The sequence below is a fragment of the Cinclus cinclus genome, chromosome 4, assembly GCF_963662255.1.
Source record: "Cinclus cinclus chromosome 4, bCinCin1.1, whole genome shotgun sequence".
Taxonomy (NCBI): domain Eukaryota; kingdom Metazoa; phylum Chordata; class Aves; order Passeriformes; family Cinclidae; genus Cinclus; species Cinclus cinclus.
The window spans coordinates 13,377,966-13,399,350 of NC_085049.1; the positions used below are offsets into that span (position 1 = coordinate 13,377,966).

Here is a 21,385-nt window from a genome sequence, read left to right on the forward strand (position 1 = left end):
TGCTTTTCTGATCATGGTTTTAGACTCCAGCTGGTCATCATTATTCTGGACACTAACAATATAAAAAATCCAGGCAGTATCAAATTCAGAAAATAGAAATAGAATTATTTGCATCGGTGTTCTGACCTTACTTCGCCATACCACAGTCAAACTGCCTTTTCAGCTGTCTCTTCCAAGACATTGTTAATTTAATGAATAAGATTATCAGATCAAACCAGAGAGAAAAACAAACAAACAAACAAACAAACAAAAAATCTGTACTCTAGAAATTCTTGCAGAGGTCTTGGAACTCAAGAAGAACTGAGAAAACTAATATTTTAAGTAATCCAGTGGTTTCTTTTCGCCCCACCATGCTGCCCAAAAAAACAGTCTTTCCCCAGACAAAGTCAGACAAAGGGATAACAGAATGGGAAAAATATAACGCTTAAGAGGAAGAACTTAAGCAGAAGTTTTAAAGGAACTTTAGGGAGCATGAGATTAAAGTACCACTTGATAAATTTAATGTCTTGAAAAGTGATGCAGAATAATTTAGCACATTGTTTAAGTGACATATTCATTTTGAGCTGGTCCTTTCTATATGCCCACTATGGACAGAAATGTTGTGAATAGAATTCAGTACTTGGTGAAATACACTATAAAAGTAGTCAGTAAGATATTTCTGAAGTCATCTGCCTTGTCTTTCCTTGAAAATCTTATACAAGAGAAACAGAGCTCTTTCTAGCAATTCCCCAGACAAAGACTTGGCCTGTTCAGCTAAGGATCTCCCTGTCCTTTTCCTGTGCCACCAGAAATCCAACAGCTTTTTGAAGGAGTATCACAAAGCTGATCCTAAGAAAAAGGTGAGAAGTTGCTCTGCAAAAAGTCACCTTTGATTGAAACCCAGATTGGACTTTTTGGCCTGCTTCCATGTTTGTAAGGGAAAAATTATGGAGCTTCACCTGGCAGGCTTAAAGCCAAGTGGTACCATGTCTCCCACAGAACTGTGAGCTGAGGCAGCTGCAGGGTGTTGCAGTGGCTAAGGATGCTCCGAAGGTTTGTGTCTATTGCTAACGAAGCATAAACTGTTTAAGTGATAAAGTTACACAAGCCTAGGGCTCTGAACCCAATCAGGAGGAATGTGTAAGTTTCAGTGAGAAAATATAGACAAAATTCCTGTGAGTTAAAGACAGCAGAGTGGAGAAAGAACGTATTAAGGCTTAGTCTTACACATAAAAGCTAAATTTCCTTACTCAAAGCCACTCTTGCTCAAGGGCCAAATGCATACTCAGAGAGCAAGAGAGATTGGAGCTTTAGAGCTTAATATAATTTAAAACTTAAGCTAAGTTCCGCTCCCGATTTTGGTCTTTAGGAAGAGTAATTTGTAACATAAGATATTGGCATGATGGCAAAAGAGGTAGCTTTGAACAACCAGAGTAGTAAAACATTCAGAAATAAGAACAAACTCCCTGTACCATGTTTTTACAATTGGTTGAAAGATTTGTTAGTGAAAAAACAAAACGAAGAGATTATTTTTAAGGCATTCGATAGAACATGCTGGTTTTACTATTTACATTTCATGCTCTGGCTTTCCACAATGCATAGAATTATCGTGCTGTTTATATGAAAACCATCCTGCTTATCAGAACACAATGAGTAAAGTGTTTGAGTTATAGAACTACAGTATTTTTAAATCATAAATGTAAAATGGAAACATGTTGCCATATTCTTGTTTCATACATCCTGCCAAAAGCTTGTCATAGTGTATCATGATTCTGTCATTTTTAGCCTGAGGCTGGTTGATTTTTCATGAGTTTTACTCTGCCTGAATAACTCGTGGTTTATGCTCTTTTTTAGCTTTAGACAATTTTAGCAGTGTAAATTTGTTTTCAGAAAACTCAGGGAAAATTGTAATCTCTCCCGAATAACTGAAGATACTTTGGTGAAAAAGCTGTATGAAAATGCATGGTCAATTTTCAAATATGATTGGCTGCTTTAAGGGAATGTACTCATAAAAATAATACAAAGCAGAGCATTTTGGTATGATGTGAACATATATACAACTTGACAGGTCTGTTTTTAAATATCCCAGTATTCAATAGTACCTTTTTCTTTGCCCTGCCATTTTTGCTGGTTTAGGTGGTAAACTGTTAGAATAGTGACCCCCAAACATTTTCTGTCAAATGCATGAATGCTTTCAGACAACTTTCCTAAAGACAGTGAATTCAGAGTTAAATATGCAGCATTTAAATATATATTTGTCTCTGTCCATTACAGAATCAATTCAACTTCTGTTTAATAATGTATAGAGTGAGGTAGAAGAATTAACTTATTTTTACTTATAACGTGGACATTTTTTAATGCACCTAGACCTGAAACTAATACCAAATCTCCTCTTTCCTGACCATGACATGAACGAAAACAAGTTTCTAATATTTACTAAATTAGCCTTCAGATCAGCACATATATGAAAAAGAAAAAAATTAAATTTGACACTAAATTTTACGTCTCAGACTCCTGAGACAGGAAATGACAGTGGCTGGGATCCATCCACCTAATTCCAGGCAAAACTGGAAGATAGGCCCCTCAAATCCACTTTATTCTTGGACTGCAAACCAATGTTCTTTGCACAACCATGTAATTTATCAACTGCTTCACAAATTTGCGTAGAAATGCAGGAATCACCTTTGCTGTAAGTCAGACAAAACTTTACCTCTATCTATCAAGAAGTTCAGTTCATTTTAGTTATGGTCTGGTTTTATAATACGTATCTTTTCCATAAGCAGTTAGCTATTAGGGTACTCAACAGAAAGTAGCAAATATGAATTTTGGAGTCTGATACCCTTATTCTAACCACAACCAGAAGGCCATGGAAAATTTGGACAGCATCAGATTTGTTGATCTTTTTTTAAAGCTGAATGATGCACACCCAGGAATGGAATGGGCATAGGACAGAGAGACAGGAGGATGTCTCACTTCCATCCTTTGCTTCCACCATCTGCATTTTGTACCAGACTATTCTACAGTAACTGGAACTAGTCCCATGAAAGAAAGGGACCAAGTTTGGCCACTCCCTTTGAACAGTGTCTCTGTCGTGGAAGGATTCTATAATGTAGATTTTAATTAGTTCTTTTTTTTCCTAGAGAGCCACCAGAGAGCTGGTTAGTTTGTGTTTAGCTTCCACCTTACCAGTAAGTAACACAACCTAGGCTTTTCCTTTCTTTTGCACGTCACATTTTCCTGAGAAACTACTGCTGTTTATGTAAAGGGATGGGATGCTGCTGCTGCAATTAATATGTCTCTGCTGACTGCCAAGTTACTGTCTCTAGAAGACAGAGACCAATAAATATTTGAAAGTGATTTAACATTTGTGCACATAGTACCTGCTTTGTGGAAATCTTCATCGCAGAAATAACAGTGGGTTCCTAGGGAAAAATAGAGTTAAAATATGAGTTATAAACATAAAAATTCTATTACAATACAATTTGCACTAGGTATAAAACTCTGAAATTAAACTAGATACTCCCTAGTAATAGTCCTTCTTGTTGCCTTTTGCAGCGGAATAATTTCTAGCTGAAAATGAATTAGAATGCATGTACATATCTGGATGCATCTTTGACTGCTATGTTCATTGTAGATATTTTATTACCCATTATTATTACTACAGTATAATTTGGATCACTTTGTCACTAGTCCCACATCTTGAAATTGTTATCTACACTTAATACTAAAATTACATTTCAAGAACTTCCCAGATAATATGAAAATAATAGTGGTTATATGAAAATTCACAGATACTATCTATTAAAGGTAATTATACTGAAATAAGCAACTAATTTTAAGTATATCAAGGTGAAAACCCCATTCCTGTGAAATTTTATTCATAAGAACAATTTTTAATCCCAAGAATAATCTTTTAAACTGTTCCACATTATTCACTTACAAAGAAGTTACATGCATTTTCAGAAAACACAACCAAAATGAGCAAGAGATTCTTTGCACCCTGGAATACCCATTATTTAATCAACTGCTTCAACTTTTAAGTCCAGGTTCTTAGATGGAATTTAATTTTAAGAGAAAAGGTGGCATAATACACAGTGTGCAACTCAATTCTCTATGAACTTTATTCCATCTAGAAATCTGCTATTGATATCCTACAATCAATCCATACTTTTGGATGTGTACATTAATAAAGTCCTTTTCAAGCTTTTACACTTGTATGGTTTTCAACCTGCTTATCCTGAGAGAATTTGATATGGGTCAGTGGATGGTAAGCATGGACTTGCTTTTACAGAGGGGTTAATAGACCTTATATTAGAAAGCATCAATTAAATGTAATATTTGAATGAAAATCGAACTCATTAGTTTGTTTGCTCAGCTGTTCAGAGAAATATTGCACAAATGGGATTTAAAGAGGCATTTGGTATCAATGTAACAGATATTAAAGACTTTCAGCTTTGTGGAATTTTAAATGAAAAGCATTGTACTCAGCATATTGCAGCTTAACATCAAAATGCATTGTTCATTATGCATGTATACTCTTTACAACTAAAGAAAACTTACATTTGGATGAGGTATATGCAAAATCTGTTGGAAATTCCCTATTGAAAGATTCCTATCTTAAGCACACAAATTCTGCTTATTCCACTGAAGTTCATTAATGCCCTCTTTAAGGCTTAAATACATGCCTAAAGAGATAATTGAGCTTTCGACTAAATCAGAACATCAAAATACTTTCATGCAATGAAGAAAGACACATGTAAAGTAAAATTCCAAACGTGAATTTGCCATTAACTATTCTACTTCTGTAAAACCTTTCAGAACTAAAATTAGTACCATTTATTTTCCTTCTTTCACTATTATATTTTTCTGGTTTCCTTCAGCTTGGCACTTCTACTAGTTTCAGGGAAGAGATTCATGCATTATCAACAATTTCCAAATTACCCTGTTTTCATGCAATGAATTTTGCATGCATAAAAAAAAAAAAGTAGTCTCATTTTCTTCTCATAGTTTCTACTTTATTTAAATGTTAAGAAAGAAAAAAGTACCCTAGATTTCTGTCCCCAAAAAGCCACATGGATTGCATGAACAGGGACACACATTTTTCAGAGGTATCTTGCACTCAAAACAGAGGTTTCTGAGCAAGACTGGTACAAGTAATGGCAGGGATGCCCATAAGAAGCTCTGTTTAGCTACCTTGTCTCTGCTCAGAAAAACAAGGTGAAGGGATGGCACTGGAGTTTGATGAGGACGTGGTGGCTGGGCCCCCCTGGCACGTCCAGGGCATGGTCCCTGTCAGCAGGGCTGGACTGACATGCACAAAAGAGGCTCCTGGAGCATGCCAGCAGCATCTTCACACTGTCACACCAGCCTTGTGTTCCCAGCCAGGGATCAGCCCCCAGCTGCCTGGAGAGGGGAAATGGTGCCATAAAACGGCACTGACAGAAAGAATAACGTGGGGAATGTAAATGATTCCTTGTTGTGTACAAAACACAAGACATCCCTGGGTTCTGTCTGGGAAGTGTTTGAAAGGTTTACTCAGCCTTGCCTTGCAGGGCTGCCTACGGGATGCTGTATTTTTTAGGTGGCTCAAACAGGAAAAATGGAAAAGATTGATTTCACCAAAAAGTACTAGAGTTAGGGGGTGTTTATGGTGCCTTGTGTCAAACCATGAAAATGAGACCCCAAAGTGACCTTTGAAAATATAAACACTTTGTTCCTCAGATTATAAAGCATAAGAAATCTGGCAAATCACTGGTTTACCTAAAGCATCTTCCTAGTTACTATATGCTGATAGTCTGAATGGTTTTGAGAGTTGATGCAATTATAAATCTGTATATAGTGTATCTCTGTGGGAGAAAACAGACAGACATTGTTCCCAGACCTGCACAGGTAGATATTTAACTCCAGCATACAAGAGCTGTAAGATTCTGAAATACTAATTTGCTTTTTAAACCACCGAACAAGAGCCCAGAATGTCATTTCTTTTATCATTAACCTCCAGCTCGCACTGAAAGTTTCAAGGTTTATTTTGACTAGTGTCTGGGTCTCTAAATGACAAGCTAATTAGAGGGGCATGCCAGGCTACTCCTTGGCTAGACTGCAAGAAGTTGAGTTTGCTGCTGTCCACAGAGAAATCTACAACCTGACACTTGAAATTTAGCTGCACTTACCCGAAAGACTGTCATTTCTTCCAGCAAGACTTCCTCTAATTCGTGCCAAGTCTCCTTAGGAATTGAAACCACTTTGAGAACTGTTCCAATATCTTGAAAAGAAAAGACAAAAAAAAAAAAGAAAAGAAAGAAAAAAAAGAAAGAGGAAAAAAAGGTGCTTAAGATGAATACTTCTGCTTTGTAGCAGCCGGAATTTCTTGTAGTATATAATTATACCACGTATAAAGACTATGAAGCCACGTATCTCTCAGTGCTCATTCAAAAGAACTGCTATTTAAAATAACCTCAGAAAACAACGATTTTCAGTAGCATATTTAAGTGTTTCAATTATCAAAATGCAACAAAGAAAATACATACTATTATAGTTATTAAGGAACAGACAGGACTGAAATATTATTTAAGTGACAGTATAAAATAACAGATTCATTACTGGGGAAGGAAATGCTCTAAATTTACCCAGGTGTGTTTTACTGTCTATTTTGAATATGATGTTTGTCTTTCTTAAAATGCATGTGAAGACACTGCATTATGGTTATAAAACCATCTGGACAAACATTCTTAGACAGATGAAGCTGTTATGTCTCTTAAGTACAAGTGATCTTTGCTGTGTCAAACAAAGTACCTAAGATGTATAAGCCCCTTAAGGCATCTGTATTTTGCTGTGTGTGAGATGCTGGCTCGTCACTGAGGGGTAAAAAATATAAAATTTGTGCCTTTGGTTTAGAAATAGGTGTGTACCAGCATTTTAGTATTCAATTAAATTCCATTTTTGGAGTTTTGCAAAAATTTTAAAATTAACAAGGCCAGCACTTCAAATTCCAGAGCCACAGCCTTTGGTTCTGTGAACATGGTTGAAACTAAAGACCATCTCTGTTATTCAGCTTCTGCATCTCTGATTTATTTCTTTGTTTCTATGAACACAATTTCCTGGAAACAACAAAAACACAAAGAACCATTTCTAGGTTGGCACATATCACTGCAGACTCTCTGAAATGGAAACAATCTGTATGCGACTTTTCTTTTTAGCCAGCCAAGTGTAGTGCCATGTAAATGTATCACAGGTAGAATAACTATGTCCCTAAGGACTTTTCATGTTGCACATCCTACAGCTTTAATGGTTTAGGAAAATACAAGGCATTTTAAGGGAATAAAATTTTCAAATAAGTATAAAGGTTGACATTCTTAAAACAAGGATTTAACCATCAATTACACAAAATCATATATATATATATATTTATAAATATGTATAATTTGTGGGTGTTTCTGAATAAAAAGATGACAACTCTCTACTTCTATATCAAAAATGCACACAAAACTGAGATGAAGAGAACACATGCGTTAGAAATAGTTTTTATAGGGCAACTGACTAAAAGCTACTGATTTAATAAGAAAATTCTAATATTTAACTTCTATACATGATTTTGTGTTTAAATACTCTAGAAAACCTGGGATATCCTGTAGAACTGAGATTTTTCATTTTTTTCCATTAGCTTCCCTTTAAACAGATGTTGGTTTCTAGAAATGTATTTTTAGAATTTTAGAAAGAAGCAATTTCTTTTCCCCCAGAATATGTACATCACTGTTTTCTTTCACTACGCACAAAATCATATATTCTTTTCAAAAACACAAACTAACATTTTTAAAAGCAACAACAAAGCAAAGCACATATTACTTTTTATTTCAGCATCTACATGTTCAAATGAAGCTAGTAAAAGATACTAGATAAGTGGTTTTGGAGTGATTTTCATTATGGTTACTGCTACTAATTGACTATATTTAAAACAAGAAATATTAAGAGGGGTACAGAACAAATGCAATATAAACTTAAAAAATAATAGGGAAAAAATCCACTTTCTACAATAGAGTAATTCAGAATAAGAGATAATCTAACAGTAGTTATATTTGCAATTTAATTGATAAGGTAATTTCATTAATTGTCTTGATAATGACTGTGTTTTTGAGGAAAACACATTTTACGGGCGAAAAACAGGGAACTCTGACCTAATAAAGTAGCCAAGTGTCACAACTCTATTCTGTGTTGGACTAGGACTGTCCAGTCACAATCCATTAACTGCCATATCCTAGAAATAAAGGGAGATTTTTTCATAAAAGTGTCTGAGTGGGCACTGAGCAGACAAAAGTTTCCCATAATATTGTTTCAACAAAAGGTCAGACTTTTAAGTGGCTCCTGCAACAATTACAGTTGCCTGATCTCAAGAAAGCCTCTGAGGTCAAAGTTACACGGAGTTAATCACTGTAGAGACTCTGGTCAGGCCACAGGTACCAAAGTGGGGCTTTATCTGAGCTCTACATCGAGTTTTACAGGGTAGCATTTCGAACAATTTCACACAAATGGAATCAAGGGTCTCCTTTAGGATCAATAAGCTCTGCTTAGTAGGATAAGATTACTGTTATTAATTTGCTTTACTGACAGAGGTACTTTAACCAAAGTACTTGTGCCAAAGGATGCTAAACATTAGACAATCAGGAGATGCATGAAATCCTGTTTCTTTTGATTACTTTCAAGCATGCTGATAGGATTTTATTTTCATTGTGAAACACACTGGTACAATCACAGTGGGAAAGAAACTGCTCAGCTCAATATTTCCCCCACAGGAAAGGAAAATGTGACCACACTGGATGGCTATTAATTATGTTGTGTTCAATTATCATCAGTTATTCAATGAAAAGGGAAAAAAAAGTATTTCTTCAACATACTGCAGTTCAGCAGCACATGGGAATAATGTAGATTGCTCAAACAGCAATGGGAAAATATAGAGAAATATTATCTAATCTGATGGGACAGACCTGCACAGAAAAACCCAGTCATACCCCAGGGAGCATAAGTCTGGCATTGTCATAGGTTCAGATCACCAAGTGGGAAAATGGACTGTGACTGGAGTCCCTAATCTGCTTCCCAGTTGGTTCTTTGCTTGGGAATAAGTAATACATGCTGATTGTGTATCTGTTTCTGATTCCTCTGGCTCTGAGCAGCTGGCCCAGTGCAGTTCTCTGGCAGAAGGCAGACAGGGTTTCAGTACTGCCTCTTTACCTTTCCCCCCCATATGGAAGACACCATTTTCCTGATTCTGAAAACCCCAATAAGGACAGTGAGCTCAGAGGAGCATGAAGCATCTTTTGTGCTCCAGCTCCAGGCATCAGTGCTGCAATGCCTGTACCTGTCCCATGAGGGTATGACCTCCCGCTGGAAAAAGAATGGTTGCTACGGACAAAAGTAGTATTTCAAAAAATAGTAACACTCTGCACTTAGAAAGATGGGATTTTGGTGCTGAAATATCTTTTGGCAATTGCAAGTAAAATTTGTTTCAACACTTTTCTTATAGTTTGTGGGCAGGACTATCACCAGCATTGGAGGGAATCCTGAGCATTTACTACCTACATATTAGTAGTTTAGGAAAACACTAAACTGCCCAATTCAGAGGTAAAAATTATCATTTAGGTTCTTTTAGAGGGAGAACTTGCCTGACTGATTTATATAAGAACTGCTAGACATAAATAATAACAAAATAACCAGTATATGCAATGGTAACTATCTAGAAGCTCTTTTAAGCACATCTTCCTGCACTGTCTGGAAAAGACAAAAATTATTGTCTTCTCATCTTACTGTAACAGAAGTCTTGAAGAAAGTACAGTGAGTCTCTGGAAGAGCTTTTTGCTTTCCCTTGCAGAAACTAACGCATCTTTCTTAGCCCAAAGGTCAAGATTTGCAGAGTTAAATGCCACCTTTTTTGCTCAAGAAACATACTTAAATAAGTTCCTTATGTTTGTTCAGCATCATACCATGTATGCCACTAATTTGCTTTCTGTAAGCCGAATCAGGTCACAGAGGACTTGTTGAAAGGCTCCAAACACTGTGAATTGTGGATGACATTGAAGTCTCTAATGTGTGGTGGAGAATATATATGTTGTGTAAAATCGTATGAAAATACTTTTCAATGTTTTATGCAAGGACATACTGTAGCACTGGTATCTAGTAACTCGGTTTACAGCTTTGAAGTGCTTTAACCCTTCCTGCAGAGCTGTGTTTTCTGCAGTAAATGTTCTGAATTATTATGCTTGCACTGTGTTTGGTACACAAAGCTTCATCAGCTCTCAGTTTACTCATATACATTTCAGGCATCAACATGAAAGAGATCTTACATTTCTTGCTTTGGAAATCTGACCCCAGGTCTAGAGCACCAGAACTGTATTTAAAACATGTAAAAAGTTGGACTGTTTTAAGACAGACATAGAGGGGTATTTTTGGTCCAATGCTGAAAAGAAGCAGTAGGGTTTCAGTTTGATTTGGTTTGGCTTCAGATGCCAATGTCTAATTACTAGTAATTATGTTCAGTAGAAGTTTAAAATACATTTGTTCAATGCAACATCAGCCAACTAATATAAAACTTCCAGAGATGAAGAAACAGATCCACCAATTGCTACTCAGCACAGTTTTGAAACCACTGAATTTAGGAAAATGCATATCAGCTAATTTTTGGACATTCTTTCTCATTATTACCTTTCTGGAAGAAATGTGTTTTCTGAGTGTATATTTACATATTCCTAAGGTGCCCAAGCTGTATGACTCTGCAAATGCTTTGGAAAGGATATCATCTTTCTATCTGGATACCAGCTCTCCTGAGAATGCTCTATTTGTGCCAGATATCTTCGTCTCAAGTAAAATGATGCTGAAGAGCCAAGCATCTTAAGACAATACTTGAAATACTTGAAAGGCACAAAAGACATTTACCATACCTGGATATTTGCCTCATTCACATTAATACTTTTTATGCTGCACGTCAAAATGGGTACCTCAAACCCCTCATTTTAATACTAAATTATAATTAATAAGGCAAGACATTTCTAATAAAAATCCCTAATAGTAGTAGCTGGAAAGAGGGTGGTTTGATCTTAATCCAGTTGGCAAAACTCCTAAAGAATTAAGCAGTGCAGGCTATGGCCTGAAGCTGTAAGAGTGAATGTTTGTAATAAAGACCTCCCCACAAGCACAGTTTTGGGTCCTGCCCCAAATTTTCACAGGTTTGCATGGTTCTTCTGTCAATGTTCTGTCTTTCAGAGTATGAGTTTTTATCTGCTCTAGGTTTTCATCAGTCCTGGAGGAGCATGCAGTGTAGATTCAAGATGTCTCACCTGTGCCAATGAACATCACATCATATTGGCCATCTTCTGCATCTACTCGATCTACCACGATCTGTGTGAACTGGTAATCCACGTCTGTTTTAATCATGACAGGACGGTTGTTGATGGGGAATACTGGGTTGTACATGGCGGGATGACTTCTGGCAAATGTGATAACTTCATCAGGAAGGTCCTTGGTGGAATCGAAACCTCCAAATGTTTTACTGGGACACTAGAAACAAAAAAAAAAGGAAATGTTTTACATTTTATTATTTATCATCCCATCTACGGCAGTCTATAATTAAACATGTCAGGGAATCTAAGTGTTTTGTGACAGACAGCGAAAGTTAATTCTGTCACTCATAGTCTCTATTTTAAAAATTATTTTGGATTTAAACCAATATGGTAAACAGAATGCAAATGATCCTTGTACATCACTTTTCTTATTCTTTTTCAGTGCAAAACTATTTTAACTTATTCCAGTTGTGATTAGTATTAGTCTTTAATTGTCAGAAGGAAGAAATCCTGAAATATCTAAATCATTCAATACAAGGCAAGCAATTCAGTGCTTGGTTATGTATACAACACAAAATTAATTAATTAATTATGCCATAATCTTTGTTTTAAAGTATTGTCTTTAGAAGTTGACTGGAAGTCCAAATCGCTACGTGAGGAACCAAATCCTTAAATCCTGGGAAAATGTCCTGTTCTATTGACTTTTCAAACTCCTGCTTGTCTCAACAGCTCTGTGTCCTCCATGTAGTCCTGAAAATGTGGATCCTGTTGCATGAAAACAAATCTAGTGAGTCAGGTCTTAAAGGTAACTTTTTTTTCTCCCCTCAGTTTCTAAAGAAAGCCTTTTGTGAGTGTTACTCATCATACCATCCACGTGAACACTTAGGTGAGACGAGTCTCATTAAGGAACTGCAATAACCCCTCACTTTCCTGCACAGTGACAGAACAGCTGGTGTCCCATTGGGATGAATCTGGTCCATGACATAAGAAAAGTCACTTTCCCCCTCTATATACCCAGGGGTGGGGCAGACAGTTTTGCCTCTCATCTGTGAGAACTGCAGGGTTCTACTTTTCACATTTAGCTTATGTTCTCCCACTGTAAACAAAAAACAGAGGCTGGAAAGGACAGGAGAGGTAAGACCATGGTGTTGGTAGCCACAAAACTATTTCTCCACTTTCAGCTGTTACATATCCCCATCAGGAGACTCAAGAACTGTGGTTGATCACCACCATTTGCCCTCATCTCTTCTGTAGAATTGGTAAGTATTTTATGAACCGTTAGCTGTAACATTAACATAAGAATTACTAGTATATTAGTACTTTTGGATGGGTGAAGAAAATGAGCCGCAATGACATCAGGCCAAAGACACTTGTCAAAGATCTTGGTGACCCCAACTGCTGATCTGTTGAGATAACTCTTGAAGAGATATAAACACTGAATCCCAGCTGAAAATAATTATTTTGCAGCATTTGAACTTCAAATATAAACGACTGGTGTTAAAATGCCTGAGATAATTTGCCCTTTATTTCCAGGTATAAAATACCTTCCAATTAAATTAAAAACCTAGAGGACAAGATCTTATTAAGCAAGAATCCAGACCCTGCATGATGCTCAACAGAAGAAATCAATTGTCTTTCCTATCACCTTGATCCGAATTATTAATAATTCAACAGAAATGAAATTTAAAAATCAATGTGGTCAAAAAGAGTAGTTGCTGTACTCAGCAAAGGGATGCTTCCAGCATGGACATATAAAGTGTAAATTGTCCCTTGCTGGCATATTTGTTAGTAAGCAAATTCCTGCATTCTGTTTGTATGGAAGGAAAGAATGGAGGGAAGAAGAATATTTGATTAAGGCATGTGGAGCAGACAAAGCAGAAAGCAAATTAGCTATCTATTTTGTTTTTCAATATTTTTATCCTATTTCTTATTATTATATGTTCTTGCTCTTTTGTACAAAAATATTACAAAGAGAAAATCAGATGGACTTTTCATAATTATTGGTCAAATCATTGTCTCAAAAATAGTGTTTCAAATGCTACACTTAAATTTTAGGTTTGCTTAATTAATTAAGCAATTAATATTCTAACTACAGTTCAACACTAATTACTTGGATTAATTAGATAACAATTAATTAGATAATAGCGGTAAGGTACTCTATGTATAAAAATCACTACACAAGAACTAAGTATTGTTAATTGCAGCTGGGAAAACACTGAAAGAAATACTAAATGAATGCTCATTCCAATTTTAGGCAAATGAATTTCAGCTGTGTTTCAACTGGTTGAGTATTTACTTTCTGGCTCATTTTCTAACAAAGGATTTTACTTGCAGCAATATGAAACAAGCTCCCAGGGGAAGTGGTCACAGCACCAAGAGTGCCAGAGCTCAGGAAGCATTTGTACAATGCTCTCAAGCACATGGCGGAATTCTTGAGGCTTTTCTGTTTAGAGCCAGGAGCTGGACTCAGTGACCCTTGTGGTTCCTGTCCAACTCAGGATATTCTATCATTCTAGGGACCAAGATATACTTTGCACAGAAAATTCATAAAACTAGAATTAGAGTCATAATTCTATGTGTTTGAATAAGACTCTCAATTCTGAGACCCCTATTACTCCTTGGAGCCCCTGCTTTTCTGAGGATAAAAGAATTACTGTAACCCTGAATCTTTTCATGTGAAGTTTAAAGTGCATTACCTGGACTAGGCCCAGTAAGGAATCCAATAGAACAAATCTTTATCTACATTTTGGTAGGAAGAAAAAGTTCTTTGGCCATAATTCTTGGTGCCATGAAGCAGCAAAAACCTGAGCTCAGTAGCTGAATTCACAGAAAGTCAAATAGGAATTTAGGATAAAGTAGCTGAGTTAAGATGGGGTATACACAAAAGTCCTTCCCCCTCTCCCAGATACTTTTAGAAAGGAAAGGAAAGGGAAAGGGAAAGGGAAAGGGAAAGGGAAAGGGAAAGGGAAAGGGAAAGGGAAAGGGAAAGGGAAAGGGAAAGGGAAAGGGAAAGGGAAAGGAAAGGAAAGGAAAGGAAAGGAAAGGAAAGGAAAGGAAAGGAAAGGAAAGGAAAGGAAAGGAAAGGAAAGGAAAGGAAAGGAAAGGAAAGGAAAGGAAAGAAAAGGAAGAGTCCTGTAGATCTTACAGGAAAAATTCTGGCAACTTCTTTGCTACACGTGAAGCTGATGTAGAATTGTTTATAAAGCTTTCTGGTTTTTCAAAAACCATTTTCTTTCCTTTTCTTTTACTCATACTGGGCAAATCACCAGATGCTCAAGAAGTTTACTGGCACCTCACCTATTAAATTCCTGAGATAATTTCATGCTGTTTAACTGCAGTGCAATCTGGAAATGAATTATTCTAAGATCAGGGTTTTTTCTCCCATCTTTTTCTGCATTTCTTGGAAAAGGAATCCAAAGGTCTGACATCTAAAGAACTTCCAAAATCTTTTTCTTCTTTATTCTCATCAGATCTTCAAGTCATTGAAAACACACACAACTTTATCACTTTATAAACAAAAAAACCTTCTTTCTAGCTAGAAATGCACCTCATTTTAAAAATTCAGTTTTATCCTATTCATACAACAGAATGATTTTAGCAACTGTGAGGGTGCCCCTCTTTTTTCAGAGTGGCAGAACCCAGCATTAGAGTCACTGGCATTGGGCTAGGACAAACTGCTGGCCTCAGCCACTCTAACAACATTTACATTTGCCTTTAGGGAAGAAAACAGCTTATGTTGGAATCTGAACTTCTTTGCACTTTGTGAATCTTCATAAAAGCATTTTCTAATGGAATTATAAAGGTAAACTCCATTCTGATAGGGCAGCCAGAAACAAAAGTATTTGTAACCAAACTGCATTTCCTTACTTTGACAAAGGTTCTGGTGTCTTAGTTCACTTTCCTACTTAAGGGCTGGGTTCTGGTCCTTGTTTTTCTGCTTTTTGTGGGGAAGTTGATCAAGTTATTCTTTTCTCATATGCAAGTCAGATCAAGACCCTCAGAGAAGCCTTGGAGTAAACCCAGGCAGAACTGAGGCCAGAACTGTGTCTCAGGACACAGAACTGCCAGTCGTAAAAGGAAATATTTGAGTTGTTCATTTAGAATCTCAACAGAGCTGCATTTGATCTCTGCAGAGGAAGGAATACAACAGAGCCTGTGTGCAGTAGTCATTTCTTTACCTCAGTCTATTTCTGTAATAGAAACATGCGACATTCTTCTTTGTCCATAGTTCTACATAATATCTAGTATCTGTTTTTTTTCAGAAAGGTTAACTGATACTGGAATCAAAGAGGAATATAAAGAAACAAAATAATGAACGCTAAGTTTGTTAAACTGAAAAGGTGAGCATAGCTATGCAAGAAATACCAAAAAGATCTACTCATTCACATTTTCTACAGAGTTGTAAAACAACAGAACTTAAAAAAAAACAAACAAAACAAAACAAACAAACAAAAAAATAACAACAAAAAAAATCCAAACCAAACAAAACTCCCTGACATAACAGAATTGTCATAATTGAAGAAAAAAGGTTCACCATCAGATAAGAAATGAAACCTCTTTTATGCTGCAGAGCTTTTAACTCTGGAAAAAATTAGAAATTCCTTTAGTCACAGTGAAGGAGTGAGGAGTGCTGAGGAATCCGGCTGTCAGGGAGACACTGTTTTCTTTTACTTAGGAAGTAATTTTCATTAGCTGAGCATATATATCAGTTGAAAGATCAGATTTGAAAGGACAATTTCAAGCATACCAGAGAAAAGTAGAAAATATGATGAACTAAGGAAGTAAAACTATCCTGCTTTCTTTTGTGCCTTGTATTTAAGAAGACTTTTATAAGAATGTTGTAGACATATTTATTATTTACACATATGTTTATATGTATACATGTATATATATATATATATATATGATCTTCTGCAATGACAGTTCTCAACAGAAATGAGCCAAACTGACTTATAAAAACTAAAGAGAGACCTCAATGCATAGAATTAATGCTTTTTCATAAATGTCCCATCTTCTTAGACTACTGGAAGTTTCAGAGGCAGTTAAATATTTCTTGAATGTGATTATATCAGTTGAAAGATGGATGTCTTGTATACCTTGATACTTTACTAATTTATAAACTAGAATCAGATAATCAGGTAAAAGCAGACATTTTAAAAAATTCCCAGTGGAAGTTAGAAACCATTGTAGTCATTCTATAATTTATTGCAGAAATATCTGTTTTGCTGTCTTAGATTTAATGTTGACTGAAAGTTCCTAACAGTCAGGCAAATTCCCTGTTTTCCATTCATTCTCACTAAGAATGCTCAGCCAATATTTGGAAAAAAAACCCAAATTCCAATGAAAGGATAAAGCAATATAATTTATGAAACACTTGACTTTCAGTAAAATTCTCCAGCCATTACCAAAACTTCTTTTGAAGCTGTTAATATGAATGCTAAAATTAAAATCCAAGTGTAGTTGTTACTGCAGTTTCATATGTTACAAGAAAATCAGTACATTCTGGACCTGGAGGAACTGTTAGTTTTCCCTTCTGCCACTCTATCCATTTTGTTATTTGTGTCAGTTTCTTTCCTGGATCTCAACTCAAGGACCATGTAATGTCTGAAAATGTTTTCCACAGTTTTCCCAGTTCAGATTCCTTAGGGTACTTACAGTTCCTGGCCGTGGATACGGCACTCGCCCTTGGTAGGGAACCCACTGGTAGTTGGGGCCATCTCGGTGGGCGTAGGGACCAAGAAACACCCTCCTCACATCAGTCATGCTGTACATACACACTGCTGATCCCTTGAAGATATTACTGAAAATGAGGGGAGAAGAAATCAAATCAGTTTCTTTAAATTATCAGTCAATTTAATCAAGTGCTAGAGCTATGGGAATAGCAGCTTGATGCTTTCTAATTTATCGCATGTGCTGATTATCAAACCTCTGACAGGTCTCAGAGCAATCCTCTCTCACCTCCTCTGAAAGTTCAGCAAAACTGATACGATCTCACAGACATTTTCCTAAGCAGATGGCTGCTATTTCACTATTTAAAACATCTTGTCCCCAGAAGGCCAATGCCAAAATCTGCGTAAATTTTAGTAAGGCTTTCCCTAGAGAACTATTCAATTCTTTCCTACACTCCATATTTTTCTATTTTTTTTAGCAGTCTCTTCTGTCACTTGGGCAGCACAAGTGCAAACTTCAGTGTTGTTTCTTACCCCGACATTTTTTACAGAAGACAGTAAGGACTTGTAAATCCCCCTCCTCTATGCCTGGTATCACTAGAAGCATTCTTTCTGGTTAGAAACTAAAACTTGTTTCCTTCACAGATAAATGTGGCAATACAACCAGTACTGCAAACCTTCCTCAAGCCAAAGCTACAAGTATATTTTGTTCTTGGTGAAAGCACAATGTAACAAAAACATTAAAGTCACAGTTATGTGATTCAATAAAAGAACTTTTGGAAGATCGTTAGACTCTCCAGATTTCAGCAATATTTTTTACTAATATCTCCTTGAGTAGCCGATTTTTCACTCCACCGATTTCCTTTTTTTTCACTGCTCCCCAAAAAGTTTATTTATGCTTGTGTTCTTTTTCCAAATCTGTGTGGAAAGGGCTACAAATGCTGACCCCTGGTATAAAAAGCCAATTCAATTGCACGAACAGCCTGAGAAACTGATAGTCTTTGTGTTTGCTAGCTTCAGAGTGATGATGTACATTGCTCATAAGAAAGAAACCTAATTCATTACTTCTTACTGCCACTGACTTCTCAGTTCAAAGGTTAAGAAAATTTTGTGTTTTTAAAAAACACTTTTAACAAAGAGACCTCTTTAAAACAAGCAGCCACCCAAGTTTCCATGCAAGTAAAGCGATATGCTCTGTACCTGGAAGTTGTAAACACTCCATAGACTATTGGATTTTTAGGGTCTTTTGAGTTCATTAGAAACACATCCTCTGTAATGACAACAAGAAAAAGAAAAGAAAATTAAGTTAAATTCACACAGATAATGCCTGAAGGCATTTCTATATTCCAGGCATTTCTGCCACTTACGTAGTTCATCAAAGTGCGTGTCAATGCCATTGGGTCCTGGTACAGAACAAATCAGACGTGCTTTGAGGAAAGTTGTCCATTTGTTAACAAGGCTCCTGTGTCCACCAAAGTCATTCTAAGAACAAAAGCATTTTGTATTAATATTTAGCAACAGTCTTTGTTTGAAGTATCATCAGAGTACAGACAAAATGCAGCAAAGAAGATGACATTTAGAGAAAACAAGAGAGAAGAATTCACCCTCTATATACAAAAGCAATATTATGTTGCAAAGACACAAAATCTGAATTATTTTTATTTTACATTGTATTGTATCATATTTCACAGCAGTCCATAATTTAAAAATCAAATCCCTCAAATCTACTTATATACCTTTATACTTATATAACACTGGAAAAAAGAGAAATGAGCAGAAAATCTTGCTCCAAAGCTCCCAGTCTGCCATGTCCTGGAAAAGCTGAGGGTGTTTGTTATGCTTAACTGGGTAGCAACAACAAATTAGAAATGAAACTTGCAATGGAACAAAGTAGACAAAAAAGGCAGAACAATGGGATAAGTTGTACAGCCACAAAATGTAGGAACAAATGGCCCTGAGGACTTCATACTTGTGGGGTAATTGGGTTTAAAGTAGGAACCCCTGAATTCAAGGAGGTAAACTGAAGTTGTGCTTATGGATTAACAGAAAAATTGGCTGTAAACACCACAGTTGCCAAAACTACAACATTTTTAAATATAATTTCATTAGCAGAAATGTTTTTGAAAGTCTATCAGAAAACCATCTGGGCATTCATCAGTGTGGACAAATGATTCATCTTGCAGTCACTAAGGGTCTTTGGAGTGACTGCCCATTTCTACAGCTAACCTTAAACAATTATTTTGCTGCATCTTCCTTTGCCTCTCATTTAAATGTTTTCACTAATGTGGGAATGGAAAGGTATTAACATTTAAAAAGCAAATACTTCAAACGTTTTTGGCCTACCTGGAAGTGTCACATTTCCTGCAAAAGACTTTCTTTTGCAGACACTTTCTAAGCCTCAGAAGATACCTATGGCATTTTAAGCCAAACTTAATAGTTTGTAAAGTTCTCTCCCCAAAAAAGAATTGATTAGTATTAATTTCTGTATGTCATCCCCACACTATTTGTCTCTTGGGATGACCCCTGCTTTAGTACAATGCCAATGTTGATACTGAATATTTCACAGGTGAGAAAACCAAATTTCTAAAATTGCTTTACAAGTGCAAGTATCACACCAAGAAGTCATCCTCTTACCTTGCAGATCTGCCCTATTCTGGCATGAGTGGCTTTTCCAGTGTGCTCTCCATCAATTGCGTTTTCACGGAAGAAGAAATAGATTTTGTCATCTTCTGGATTGTCACTCTCTGGTATCAGGTGAGCACTGACAAATCTGGGATCTGAGAAGACAATGACATTGTGCATGTTACTACTCCAAGAACTGGATCATTTATCTTCCTTACATAAATGAACTGTCATTTTTCTTCCCAAGACAAAATCATTGCATCCCATGGCAAATATTTCTATATTAGGTACATCATCACCTGTTAATATGTGACAGGTATTTACACTTCTCTTATCTTTCATACAGAGAGGTGCTTGCTACAGGCATTTAATGAACACTTCCTAACTTTATTATTGGAGCAATTAAATGTTTATGAAATGTCTTTACAAATGTTTGTATAACATTACAGCATGGTTTTATAATTCCATGTATTTATTACTGACATTTTTCTTGTTCTTTGGATGTCTGGACTTTGGTTAATCTTGATGTATAAGTCACAATTCAAATGAAAGCATTATGGAAACAAATGTAAAGTTCTCATTTTACAAATTAAAAAAAAATTCACCTAGAAAACAGTTAGTGCATTACTGTTAAAAAAAGTTAAGTTGAAAAACACATTTTGATTGATACTACTACCACATGATATCCCAAATTCCCAATTTTTGTCTTCTTTTCAGAAGAGAAATGTATTCTAGAATTTCTACTCAAGCTGTTAAAATAGTCTGTCTTGCCATTTTTTTTTATTTTTGTATACATAAACTTTATTTCTTAGTGATTAGAGTGACAACTTCATTTGGTGGTAAAAAAGATATATCAACAAATGAAAACACATATAATGTTGACATACTGATGGGTTATATAAAAATACTGCAAAGAAGTTTTGGGAGAGAGAATTTTATAGAATTCACATCAATAAATTCATACAAGTGGTTCATCTGGCTCATCGCTGTATTTTAGAGAGATACTTCAGCTGGTATCTTTCACTATATTTGGAAAAAGAAGGCATATCCAACAGATTTACCAATCTGTTTTATAACCATTCTACATCCTGCTGGGATAATTAACTGTGAACTATATTTAACTACTCAGAGTCCTGTTCTGGTGTGAAATTGTAAGCTATTTCAGTGTCTGTATTAACATCTTTTCAGTGTATGTTTATTGCTGTAGAGTCATGGAAATAACGAACTTTGCTATGTTTTGCCAGTTTGCACTAGCTGGCCTGTGCAACCCATTGCCTTATTAAGGATGGCATTGTTTTTAAGCAATATACTTTGATAGGTTATGAACATAGAAGTTTAGGTGTTCCTATTGTATGAGCATATACAGTATAATTTTGTGTGCATTATCGTGTACTCTGCATGTATACACATGTATACATTCTCACGTACTTGTGTGTGTAGGTGAATACATGTGTACACACAGACACACACACACACATATACATATACACACACACACACACACATATATATATATATATATATTTTCACAAAAATAGAGAAGGATGACCCTGCTGGCTTAGACCAAAATTTACTTAGATCAGTACACAACCTCTAAGATTGTCCAGAAGTAATTATTAGACAAGAATGACTATGGTGATTACAAATAATACTCTCCAAGAATGAAGTCCCTTCCTTCAGTTGCTTTCAGTGTAGCTGATTCCCTGGGCTTTGTTGCTTTCTTTGTCCTTGGTTAACTCTCAATAGACTTCTCATCCAGTTATCTGTCTAGTTTCTTCTTGAACCCATGCA

At 36.0% G+C, this 21,385-nt stretch overlaps 1 protein-coding gene across 2 annotated transcripts in view; it reads right to left on the minus strand.

Moving 5' to 3' along the window:
* The window catches only part of SEMA3A (semaphorin 3A), a 161,891-nt gene that overhangs the window by 14,281 nt on the left and 126,225 nt on the right, over positions 1–21,385 (minus strand). For both annotated transcript variants that reach the window (XM_062491661.1, XM_062491662.1), the window contains 7 exons: positions 19,607–19,749; positions 18,340–18,454; positions 18,173–18,242; positions 16,959–17,103; positions 11,301–11,520; positions 6,150–6,241; positions 3,360–3,401 (listed from right to left, as the gene is read on the minus strand). In XM_062491661.1, the coding sequence (XP_062347645.1) occupies positions 3,360–3,401; positions 6,150–6,241; positions 11,301–11,520; positions 16,959–17,103; positions 18,173–18,242; positions 18,340–18,454; positions 19,607–19,749 (827 nt within the window). The remainder of the gene's footprint in view (positions 1–3,359; positions 3,402–6,149; positions 6,242–11,300; positions 11,521–16,958; positions 17,104–18,172; positions 18,243–18,339; positions 18,455–19,606; positions 19,750–21,385) is intronic.